The 13,104-nt window shown below is 38.5% G+C and overlaps 1 protein-coding gene across 2 annotated transcripts in view; it reads left to right on the top strand.

Annotated features, from left to right (window-relative positions):
* Nucleotides 1-13,090, top strand: part of LOC113509455 (hemicentin-1-like) — a 49,875-nt gene extending 36,785 nt beyond the window's left edge. For both annotated transcript variants that reach the window (XM_052893709.1, XM_052893710.1), the window contains 12 exons: nucleotides 800-891; nucleotides 2,566-2,744; nucleotides 3,960-4,187; nucleotides 5,088-5,247; nucleotides 5,787-5,903; nucleotides 6,744-6,838; nucleotides 7,345-7,473; nucleotides 8,268-8,360; nucleotides 9,432-9,525; nucleotides 9,786-9,899; nucleotides 10,606-10,734; nucleotides 12,074-13,090. In XM_052893709.1, the coding sequence (XP_052749669.1) occupies nucleotides 800-891; nucleotides 2,566-2,744; nucleotides 3,960-4,187; nucleotides 5,088-5,247; nucleotides 5,787-5,903; nucleotides 6,744-6,838; nucleotides 7,345-7,473; nucleotides 8,268-8,360; nucleotides 9,432-9,525; nucleotides 9,786-9,899; nucleotides 10,606-10,734; nucleotides 12,074-12,207 (1,564 nt within the window). In that variant the 3' untranslated portion in view covers nucleotides 12,208-13,090. The remainder of the gene's footprint in view (nucleotides 1-799; nucleotides 892-2,565; nucleotides 2,745-3,959; nucleotides 4,188-5,087; nucleotides 5,248-5,786; nucleotides 5,904-6,743; nucleotides 6,839-7,344; nucleotides 7,474-8,267; nucleotides 8,361-9,431; nucleotides 9,526-9,785; nucleotides 9,900-10,605; nucleotides 10,735-12,073) is intronic.
* The last annotated feature ends 14 nt before the right edge of the window (nucleotides 13,091-13,104 follow it).

Genomic DNA, 13,104 nt, shown 5'->3' with positions numbered 1-13,104 from the left:
CTGGTGTCGCGTATGATTTTTAATGGATAAGTATTCTACGCACTCCGTCCTGTTCTCCTATCCTGGGGGCCTACCATGAAATGAAATTCTGAAGTTTCGGACTCAATTTCGTGTTTTCGTTTATACATAAATCGGCCCAGCAAATGGAGCTTAACATTTCGTCATAAATCCTACCATAAAAGTCCAATGGTATAATATTTTAATATTTTTAATGTTTTTAAACGGTAAGTATTATGTAATTTTAACATCAAATTTGTGTTTCGTTCGGCTCCGAAATTTCGGAAAACATATCATGGTAGAACCTCTGTTTTATTGAAGATTTTTCACACGTCGAAGACAGGTAAAATATTTTTCCAGACTGTAACATTTGTTTTCCCCGAAAAGTACTCTGTATTTTGATGTAGAAAATGGTGTACCTATATGTATGCAAAATTTCATTCATATTCACACAATCGCTTAAATCGTTGATCTTCAATTATCCATTGCCTATAAGCGTGAACGTCACAGAATATACTGTGACACTACTGGTTGCAATTCAAAAGGATTATCATCATTATATCAGCCATTATTCTTCTACTGTTGAACATAGGTCCCCCCCCCCTATAGATTGCCATAAGTAACGGTCCCGAGCCACCTGCATCCACTGACTCCCTGCAATGCATTTGATATCGTCACTCCATCTAATGAAGAGCGTCTTACACTGCGTTTGGATTATGATGCTTCTTATTTCATTAAACTCTGGGTGGACAGCACTAAAAAGATAAAATTATTGTTATTGTTTTTTTTTTTTTTTATACAGGAACGCACTGTACGAACAATCGGGTAACTACACGTGCGTCGCCATAAATAAAGTGGGAAATGCCAGCGTTTCGTATTTGGTAGACGTGTTAGGTAAGTTTTTCGCTTTATTTTTAAACGACTTTAAAAAGAACGTTTTTAATTCGATTGTATTTTTTTTATGTACCTATGCTACCTCGTATCTCCGTCAGTTGAAAACCGATTCGCAAAATATCTGAAAGGATATACTCACAGATTGGTCTCGTAGAAATTTTATCAAAATCAGATTTTGCCACAATGAAGTCATTTTTATGCATATACAAGCACAGCACAGCTGTGGCAGAAACACAAGTGTAAAAGTGTAATTTTAACTGTCACTTAGTATACACAGTAGGAGAGAAAGAGATTATTAGGAATGAGAGCTTATAATGGGGCAGCCATTGCTTGCAAAATATCTTATTAGATCGACCTCAACGTGGTTCCCCTTGGAAACCATTGCCCTTGGAATTTGTCATGGTGGACCAACTTTTTTTTTTCAATGGATGATTATAAAATGGTAACCCTGCCCGGGCTATCAGTATACACTGGCAGGGCACCAGTGAGGGATGATTGGTGAGGAAGAAAGACAGGTCAGTTATCCCATCGTAATAATTCCACTAAAATTAACCACGATGGTTTCCAGGGGAAACCATGTGGAGGTCGACCTGTTTGAGTATATTGCTAGCAATGGGGCAGTTAAAACCGATTACTAACAATCCCTTTCCCCCCTGGTGGACCAACTGTTTGCTACATCCTATCCCTCACTGGTGCCTCGCCAGTCTATATATATATACGGATAGTGAAGGAGGATAGTATTTCATTTTCACCCCTTTTACAATTAACAAATAATTAATCAGGTCATCATACCCTCTGGGGGAGGATTGGTATGAAGCTCTTCCCCTTAAAAAAAGTATTCATAGTAAATAGTATATCACTAGATGGCGCTTTATAAAGTATGAATGAAAATTTATTTCAATAATCCACACACACTTTCATATACTTAGATTGCAAGTAATAACAACATTTTGTAAACAAAGTTTACATTTATATATAAAGTCTAGTTGAAGTCGATCATTGTTATGGAAATAAAAAAGTTTGCCTTAAAGTCAGCTTAAAGTTCCTGCAAAAGCAGAAACGTTGATTTTAAATTTATTATTTTAGTCGTTAACTGTCCACTGCTGAACATAAGCCTTCCCCACGCTTGGCACGCGGGTTAGCAACCGCAGTTAGGCTTTAGAGATGTTTTAAGAGGGACGCTACTGCTCATCCCTCGCGCTCCCTTAATCGACTCTTACGACACCAACGGGAAAGGAAGGGGTGGCCTATTTTATGGCGGGACTGCACGGCGATTTTAATTGGCACCTCAAATCAAATCAAATCATATTTATTCGCTTGCTACATGGTACAATAAGAAGTTACATATACAGACACATAACATGCAGCACCCCGCAGAGGCGTGAATTTACTGGGTACGGAGGAATAACACCTGAGTCCTCAGGAATGGCAACGCATGGGGGGTATCATGGGCGAAATAGTATACTCTGTTATGTCCATAATTCTGCTCATGTCTATAGGCGACGGTTACCACTTTCCATCAGGTGGGCCGTCAGCTTGTTTGCCATTCTAAGTTGTATAAAAAAAAAAAGGTATGCAAATGTTAAACTGTATTTAGTCTACATTATATTACAATTATAAGGTCCAAACATTTTCCAAATTATAATCCTCTAAAATAATTATTCTTTTTTCCAGTTCCCCCGCCGACACCAAAGGAAAGTTTGAAACCCACGTTCGTCCGTATAGGCAGGCCTCTGAACCTAACGTGTCCAGTGGAAGGCAGCCCATTACCTTACGTCATGTGGCTCAAATATCCGTACGTCGAAATCGGAGGCAACTCCAGGGTCGCTTTACTGAATGACAACTTTACTTTGGTAAGTTCTTAATTGCACTAGCTTTTTGTTTTCAAAAGTATATTTTTCTATATCCCAAAGGTGGCAATCAAGCATACAGCCCGTCTTATGGTAAACAGTCACTGTAGTCTATGGACGCTTGCAACACTACGACTGTTACGTGCACGTTGCCGACCTTGAAGAAATTTTAATATAGTCTTTTTGAAAAACCCCATACTTTCTCTTTCTAGAGAAAATATATATACATTCATCTTAACACGCGAAGCGGTCTGTTTCATTGGTTTTCCAACGTCTAAAATCTACATGTAAAAATTGGGCAAAAGCTAGTTACTTTTCGTAATAATTCTTTCCCCACCCAAAGGAATTTAATTTTTTTTTATACTACTTAGAATGGCAAACAAGCTGACGGCCCACCTGATGGAAAGTGATAATCGTCGCTTATAGACATGAGCAGTACCCAATATGATACCCCCCATGCGTTGCATTCCTGAGGACTCAGGTGTTATTCCTCCATACCCAGTAAATTGACGCCATATCCCACCCTTCAAACCGAAACACAGCCATGCAAACACAACTGCTTCACGGTAGAAATGGAATGGGACAGAGGACAGACTTTTGTACAAAGTTATCATTTATTATATATTAGCAAATAAAGTTATCATTCATTAAAGATTTTATTCATTCTTTTATTATCAACTTCAAAATAGCAAGATACGATGTTTTAGACTGTATTTAAAATACGTTCGTATCTTTAGCAAATCTTAATTAACCTTTAACTGTCCACTAGTGAACTAAGGTCTCCTCTTGGGGGTTTTGTAACTAGTTGCCACGCTTGGTAAGCGGATTGGCAACCGCAGTTAGGCTTTAGAGATGTTTTAAGAGGGACGCTGCTGCCCATGCCTAGCCCTCCTTAGTCACCTCTCTTTTTTTAAATGGGTGCTAATGAAATGGTAACCCTACCCGCGCTATCGATATACACCGGCGGGGCACCAGTGAAGGATGATAGGTGAGGATGAAGCAGGTCAGTTAGCCCATCGTGACGCGTTCAACAAGAATTGTTCACGATGGTTTCCAGGGGGAACCACGTGGAGGTCGATCTAATAGGGCATATTGTTGGCAATGGGGCTGTCAAAATCAGACTGTCAGGGGTGGTTGAATCTTAAGAAATAATAGAACACAGTTTATCTGATCATTACAGTTTTGACATTGATTTTAAGAAATAACTTTTTTTTTTAGTTAATAAACAGCACCGAAATATCGGACAGTGGGAAGTATTCTTGCATAATGACAAACAAAGTGGGCACCACTGAAGTGGTATTCGATGTGACCGTGGAGAAGCCGCCTACCATCGTGGCGAATGTGGGGAACAATAATGTGGAACACCACGTGGTGCCGCTGAGGGGGAGCATCGTGTTGAGCTGCCAAGCGGACGGCCACCCTCCACCGAAGATTACTTGGTTGAAGGTACTTTATTTTAAATACTCTGTCTGGATTATGCTTTTTTTCTTTAATGGGTGATAATGGAGTGGTAACCCCGCCCGCGCTGGGGGGGGGAGGGATTGTGAATAATGGAGTCTAAGGACCCCATTGGTAGCAATATACTCAAACAGGTCGACCTCCACGTGGTCCCCCCTGGAAACCATCGTGCTGAATTCCAAGTGTATTCATCACGATGGGCTAACTAACCTGTCTTTTCATTCTCACCTATCATCTCTCACTGGTGCCCCGCCAGCGTATACCGATAGCGCAGGTGGGGTTACTATTTCATCATCACCTATTAAAAATAAGTCCCGCCTACGCTATCGGTATACACCGGCGGGGCACCAGTAGAAGATGATAGGTGAGAATGAATTCAGGTCAGTTGGCCCACCATGATGAATTCGACAAGAAATAACCATGATGGATTCCAGGGGGAACCGCGTAGTGATCGATCTGAGAGGGTATATTGGTAGCAATGGTGCTATTATACCTCATTACTAACGATCCCTTTCCCCCCATCTAAAGCATGTTATGAAAAATTTTTTGCAAGTACACATAGATAGGATTTGGGGGAAAGGGATTGTTACCAATGGAGTTTGACAGCCCCATTGCTAGCAAAATGCTCTATTAGGTCGACCTCCACGTGGTTTCCCCTGGAAACCATCGTGAACAATTCTTGTTGAATTCGTCACGATGGGCTAACTGACCTGCTTCATCTTCACCTATCACTGGTGTCCCGCAAGTGTACACCGATAGCGCGGGTGAGGTTACCATTCCATTATCACCCACTAAAAAAAAATAGGATTGATAGCAATGGAGACTAACCTCCACATTATTAACAAGTTCTTCCCCCCCCCCCCCCCCCCCCCCATTTGCTGTTGTCAGGACACGCAGCAGCTGCACAGCGCGAATAACGTGCAAAGCATCCCGGGCGGCAGCATGGTGGTAGTATGGGCGGCGAGCGTGCGGGACGCGGCGCAGTACGTGTGCGTGGCCGACAACCGCGCCGGCACCCGCCACCGCCGACACCACCTCGCCGTCAGAGGTCAGCACACTCGCACTCTAAAACAACTATGTCTATGCTTTTTTATCACATTTGGAATTTTATTCTTTTGTGTATTGTTCATTTATGTTTTTTTTTTCATTACAATGTTATTTATAACGACTGTAACAGTTCTATTTATGCTAAATATTATACAGATAGACAGAGGGAGACTTTGTACAAAAGTCGATTGCTTGGGTACCTCTGTCCCATTCGTGTTTCAACCGTGAAGCAGTTGTGTTTGCATGGCTGTGTTTCAGTTTGAAGGGTGACATATGGCGTGAATTTACAGGATACAGAGGAATAACACCTGAGTCCTCAGGAATGGCAACGCATGGGGGGTATCATGGGCGAAACAGTATACTCTGTTATGTCCATGATGCTGCTCATGTCTATAGGCGACGGTTACCACTTTCCATCAGATGGGCCGTCAGCTTGTTTGCCATTCTAAGTTGTATAATAAAAAAAAAGAAGCGGGCAACGCCGCGGGTGACAGCTAGTAGTAAATAAATATACAAAGAACCTGTTGTTTTACTAACCAGTACCAGGCAAGTGGAGCGCGTGGACTCCGTGGAATTTGTGCAACTCGACTTGCGGACTCGGACATCAGACTCGCACCAGAGTCTGTCAGTACATCGACGAATACAATGTACCATTTGGTGAGTATAGATAATTCATTGAAAAACTAACTCGATGTATTTTATTAAATTTTTAAATTAATAAGTTTTAATGATGATTAGCGATCTATTAATTTGCCCGAAGATGGCACGTTTTAGACGTGGACCACGTGTCGCAACATGTGCGTAGACTGAATAACGGTTGGAGATTGATGACTGATAGTTCCTTATAATAGGTCGTAGAATTTCTACTAATAAGTAATAGTAGTCGATTCTTAAATGTTGACAGTCGCACACATACTAATAGTAGCAGAATTAAACAAAACAATTTTAATCGACTAGCCCGTGATATGGAATTTTGCAAAATAATATCTAGTTATGCTTAATAGAAGTTTCAATATTGTTACTGTGGCATACGCATGAAAGAAACAATTGTTACTTGTTATACATATATACATATGTATATATGTATATATATATGCATTTTATCTATTTTTATTATGTATGTCTGTTGTTATTTGTGTGCTGTAAGTAATGCAAATCACTACATAGTATAAAACAAAGTCGCTGTCGCTATCTGTCCGTCCCTATGTATGCTTAAATCTTTAAAACAACGCAACGGATTTTGAAACGGTTTTTTTTAATAGATAGAGTGATTCAAGAGGAAGGTTTATATGTATAATACATGCATAATATTGTAGAGAAACACTGATAATAAAAAATATCAGTGTAAAATAAATTTAGAGGTTTCTAATGTGATGTCGTAAATAAACATATTTTGTATCAGCATTGCACCTGTGCGAAGCCGGGGCCGGGTGCTAGTAACTTATATATCTATCTATTAAAGAAACTTTTGTTAAAAAAAATTGTTATTGATCGTAGATAAAAACACTCGGCCAGACAGGGTGATTGTGGACGAGTCAGCGTGCAGAGGGACCGCCACAGAGACGAGGAGATGCCACATGCCACCGTGCGAGGTTTGTACATGCTTATTAATACCATATTATGAGTTTGTTTTTTTTTAATAGATATTGGAAGGGTCATCACTACCCAAATTGTCCTCAATCCAAAGATTGTCTGGAAGAGATTGCTAATCGATAAAGCCGCCTTTTGTATCACTTCTCATTAATATTTACTGTATTTTTTTTATTTGGTGCAGTAAAGTGTAAAATAAATAACCCCGCCTGCGCTAACGGTATGCGCTGGCGAGGCACCAGTGAGGGATGATAGGTGAGGATAAAAAGGCAGGTCAGTTAGCTCATGATGAATACACGTGGAATTCAGCACGATGGTTGCCATGGGGGACCATTTGGAGGTCGACTTGACAGAGTATATTGTTAGCAATAGGCGTGGTAGTCCATTACTAACAATCCCTTGAGTTTGTTTGTTACCTTATAACGCCATAATCTTTTGTACAGCCCTTTTTCTATATAGTTTATTTAAATTTTATGTACTTGTAACGCCTACCAAATTATTTTCATAGGAGCAAACACAGTCACGCTGGTCGAAATGGTCAAAATGGTCACCGTGTACCGCCGAGTGCGGTGTCGGGACACAGTCGCGCAGCCGCCGCTGCAGAACTACTACGCCATGCTACGGAGATCATATAGAGGTAAGTCACATTGGACATATGATTAAATGGGATCGACTCAACTCAAGAATGGAAGGCTTAGTACAAACGTCGTTTGTTTGGGTATGCCTGTCCCATTCGTGTTTCTCTTTTTAATGGAGGATGATTGAATCATGCCCTTGTTTATATTGGATATTTGATTATTTATTTATTTATACAAGATACACTAACAAAATGTTCATAATAATTGAACAGAATATGTACAATGTTGTAAGTAAGTAAGTAATGAAAAATTGCTATTTAAAAATGCTTAAATCTAAGTTTACTTGAACAAAAATATTTCTTTCTTTCTCTATAAGCTTAAGGCATGTTTATTTCCGCTTTATATTAAAAATTTCAATAAAAACTGATAAATATATTATTAAAAGACATTTATTATATTTTAAATGTATTATAGTAACTGTCTGTTTAATTTACGCGTAATTTGGTCGAGAATGATCGACTAGTTTTGAGACTGTTCGGAACCCTTAATCTTGAGCAGCTGTGACATGAGTGCAAGCTGTAGTTGTTTGTCTCTTGACCAAATTACAAGTAAGTTAAACCAGTAATTTAAAAATATAATGTGTGCTTAAAAATGGCAACGCATGGGGGGCATATCATGGGCGAAACAGTATACTCTGTTATGTCCATGGTACTGCTCATGTCTATAAGCGACGGTTACCACTTTCCATCAGGTGGGCCGTCAGCTTGTTTGCCATTCTAAGTCGTATAAAAAAATAAATAAAAAAAAAACTTTTAACAATATAAATAATTAATTCATAATATTTTGTTGCTAGATAAGAAAGTGTCCAAATCTACCGAAATGCAGTTCCAGTCACGATGCATCAGAAAATGAAGTTTATAGTAGTAGAGAAGAAAATACCTCGAATGTAAGTACCGTTACTTCATACAGCTATGGCAGCTCTTATTGAGACAGTGGGACCGATTCTGATGCGTCATTTCTCTAAACTTATCTTTTAATCTAATGTTGTAATTAATAATTTCGCAAACGAATTGTTTTATGGACCAATATAAACTTAAATTATAATAACTTAAATTTGGGGGGAAAGGAATTGTTAGTAATGGAGACTGAGAATCCCATTGCTAGCAATATGCCCAACCAGGTCGACCTCCTCGCGGTTCTCCCTGGAAACTATCATGGTTAATTCCTGATGAATTCATCATGATGGGTTAACTGGCCTGTTTTCATTCTCATCTATCACCCTTCACTGGTGCTCCGCCGGCGTATCCCGTTAGCGCAGGCGGGGTTACCATACCACTTTCACCCATAAAATAAAGTGTTATAAATTAAAGTTATTGAGTAAGTTAAGTCAATGAATTCAAATTGATCCTTACAAGAAAGATGTCGCTGCAATATCCAATTGAAACTTTATCAAGTTTCGAAAAATGGCATCTCAATATCGGCCCCATTTTAACGAAAAAAACGCATTTTAAAAAAATTACAACAATAAACAGTCGAGAAGTCCAAACAATTTGCATGTATTATGCTTGTATGAGTGAAGAACTTCAATTAAGGAAAATATTAGGCACGTGCCTACTACAGTCTTTCTCCATAAAGTCGAATAATTTTTAATTTACCAGAGGGAGCCTTTGTAGAAAAGTTGTTTGCTTGAATACCATTGCCCCATTCGTGTTTCAACCGTGAACTAGTTGTGTTTGCATGGCTGTGTTTCAGTTTGAAGGGTGGGATGTAACAGTGAATTTACAGAGTACAGAGGCATAACACCTTATTCCTCAGGAATGGCAACGCGTGGGGGGTATCAAGGGTGAAACAGTATACTCTGTCAAGTCCATGGTACAGCTCATGTCTATAGGCGACGGTTACCAATTTTCATTAGATGAGCCGTCAGCTTGTTTGTCATTCTAGGTTGTTTAAAAAAAATTCTAATTTTTAATATTATTATTATTATTTTGCTACACTTATTTCATGATCCCTACAGAATCATTTCGCGGCAGAAGCTACTTACGAATTCCAACCTGAGGTACTGGATCTTCAATATGCAACCAATGTTGAAGAAATATATAATAAACCAGGTAAAATAATTGTAGCAATATGTAAGTACTCTCGGACATTTAGTACTAAACAAAGTTTGCACTATGAATATTTAGCAACAGATAAATACTTATTCACTCAAAGACATTATTATTTTCTAACAAATCACTTGAACTCATAATATCCGGCTCGAAGGATTACAGTCCTTCGCGCCGGATATTGTATTAAAATTTTTTGCTATTAATTTTATTTTATTGAAAGTTTTTTTTATTATCAAATACTTTCTTATTTATTAATACAGATTCAGTATCTTCGTTATACTATGATGTGAACGTAACGTCGAATTTGGATAACAGTGAAAGAGGACCGTGTGACCCTGGATATACTTATAATGCTGTAACCAATTTATGCGACGGTAAGTTTCTTAAGATCTCAGTTATTACATTAACTCTAACATATAATGCACTTTTGTGTATGGGTAATGAGATGTCTCACAACATATATAATATAAAACTGTTCAATTATTATTCAATTATTTAGAATTTCCAAATATGGGGTTCAACATTTCAAAAAATTTTCAAAAATTTTCGGTTTAAAATCGATGTCATTGACAATACCCAGTTCCCACTAGACTCATACGCGTATTTGCTTACGAAGTACAGTTTTACATATCTAATCTTCCATGGATTTCGATTCCTCACTGCACAATTTGCACAGTGTGTCCGAAGATAGACCCGTCTTTTATAGTACATGCCTTACTGGCCTTATTTGTCCAATTAAAACACCCATTATGAGTCTTGCCTGTAGTGTGCTGCCAATGTAGATGAGTATATCCCATGCTTCAGTCTTGTCGTTTAAAAACTTTTTAGAATGCCTAAGATCTTTCAGTTGTCTTCATTCTTTTTGTCGTTTTATTTTCGCATACTCTTCAAAGGCATAGTTAACGACACTTGATGAAAGTGTGACATATGTTTTAGGACCTGTCATTTTTTAGTCTAATCCCCGTCTACCCAACTTGTCGGCCTTTTTATTACGTTTAATTACACCTTAACTGGTGGGCATGGTCCCCACATGTGGACGATGGTAGATGTGCCCTAACATTCCGCTGTTGGTGGGTGCAGACGTGGACGAGTGCACGGTGCGTAGCAACGCCTGCCACGCCAGCCAGCGCTGCGCCAACACGCCGGGCGGCTACCGCTGCGGCTGCGCACCCGGCTACCACGCACTCGCCGCCGGCGCACGCTGCCTCGGTACGAACACATGTTGTGTCTCAAAAAGAACCTACTTCAATAGTGGCAAAGCAGATTTTGATCTAAAAATTAAAGTACTAAACCGATTTAGATAAAATTTCTACGAGACTAATCTGTAAGTATTACCTTTTAAATAAAAGAAGTATTTTAAATCGGTTTAGATCTGACGGAGTTATAAGGTAACATTCATTTTCATTTAAGAGTTTCCTCTTGTCGGTGCAACCAATCCATGCATCTTCCTCCAGCCAGCTCTATCCCAGGCCATATCCTTTATCTCCCTATACGACGTGACGCCTAGTGTTTCCTTTATCTGTCCCATGTAGTTAATCCTCGGTCTTCCTCTTCCTCTTTTGCCCTCTATCTTTCCTTCTATTATGCTCTTAAAAAAATCGTCATTTCGTATAAGGTGGCCCAGCATTTTGCCTCTTCTACTCTTTATTATTTCAATCAACGCTCTCCTCTCGTTTACTTTTTTCAGGTATAAGGTAACAAATATAAAAAAAAGAAAATCGAATTTAGAACCAAGTTTTTTTTTAAGTCTATCGACTTAGGCATGTTGGAGTATTATAAAAATTATTTTACTACGTATAGTGGTGCAAACTTGAACATAGTCTCTGTATCTATAGAGCATCTTCTGTCCTCATAAACTTATTATATCTATGTATGTATATGTACGTACTTATATTTTATGTCTATGTACATATATGTATATGTATTATTGTATATAGATATGTATTTATTTTGATTTTAATTGTATGAGTTACTTCTATATGTCAATATATTTATTATTTTTTAATAGAAACATCTATAATGTTTCTCTCTATTATTGTACGCACACTGCCCGCTAGTAATTAATGCTCCTTTCCACTCAAGGTTTGCTGGAAGAGAACTCTTACAGAGTTAAGCTCGCCTCTTGTACATATATTTTATATCTTCTATTATATAAAATTCTCGTGTCACGGTGTTTGTTACCAAACTCCTCCGAAACGGCTTTACCGATATTTATGAAATTATGTGTGCATATTGGATAGGTCTGAGAATCGGCCAACATCTATTTTTCATACCCGTCAATGATAAGGGTGACCTACCCCAAATTTATTTTTTTGACAATTTTTTTTATTTCTATTTTATTATGTATGTATTTTTCAATGCTAAATTAGCATTGAAAAATACATACAACTTTAAATTTTCATCGTTTTACGATCAACCCCTGTATTTTAATTGCGATTTTTATATTTCGCAATAAGTGGTAAAACAACGTTTACGGGATCAGCTAGTATATTATATGTTGTATTTTTTTTGTGTACAATAAAGAATAAATAAAAAATGTGCGGTGCAGACGTGAACGAGTGCGCGGTGGGCACGCACGCGTGCGAGTTCGCGTGCGTGAACGTGTCGGGCGGCTACGTGTGCGGCTGCCCGCCGCGACACCGCCTGCACGCCGACCGCCGCCGCTGCCTGCCGCACTACTAGCCAACACTACCACTACACTTTGAAAATTTCACATATAACAAGTGGAATAGCTTACTGCTACGTGAAATCATTTGTCACTCCAGCTACATAATATTGACTGTTACTAAATTACTCTAAATGAAAACGTAAATAATTGCCGAGTTCGGATTTCTTCGTCAGTCATCGACTAGTCTCGGTTAGCATTGAAGTAAAATAAGGGAAATCACAGTAAACGGCCACTGGACCGTACAGGGTGAGAATAAAGACTTTGTCACACCAGACCAGAGGGAGATTTTGTACAAAAGTCGTTTACTTGGGTCCCATTCGTATTTCAATCGTGAAGCAGTTATGTTTGCATGGCTGTGTTTCGGTTTGAAGGGTGGTATATGGCGTGAATTTACAGGGTACAGAAGAATAACACCTGAGTCCTCAGGAATGGCAACGCATGGGGGGTATCATGGGCAAAACAGTATACTCTGTTATTTCTACGGTACTGCTCATGTCTATAGGCGACGGTACTTTCCATCAGGTGGACCATCAGCTTGTTTGCTATTCTAAATAGTATAAAAAAAACACATAACATAGATAAATTTTTGTTTTAACTATCTTGTGGCAATCCTTACACATTTGTCGGCATATCAAAAGAGGTTTCCTTCTGGGTATATTCTGTAGTACTAAGTTACACGAGTGACGATTTCAAGTCGAATTAAAAATATTAAAAATGTTCATTTCTTAGATTAATGTTTATTTTATACAATTAAAAATACAATTTCGTCCGCATCTGTTTATTGTATTATAATGTAAACATAGGTATTTAAGCTTTATACAATAAGTAATTATACAATAGTGTACCTTCTAGATAATTAATTAATATATTTTATTCGTGCTTAAAAAGGTTTTTTATTTATGTTATCTAGA

This window comes from Galleria mellonella, unplaced genomic scaffold, assembly GCF_026898425.1.
Source record: "Galleria mellonella isolate WM207_F2 unplaced genomic scaffold, CSIRO_AGI_GalMel_v1 utg184, whole genome shotgun sequence".
NCBI classification, from domain to species: Eukaryota; Metazoa; Arthropoda; class Insecta; order Lepidoptera; family Pyralidae; genus Galleria; species Galleria mellonella.
Note: the sequence above shows the minus strand (reverse complement) of the source record. Positions and strands in the feature narration are given on the sequence as shown.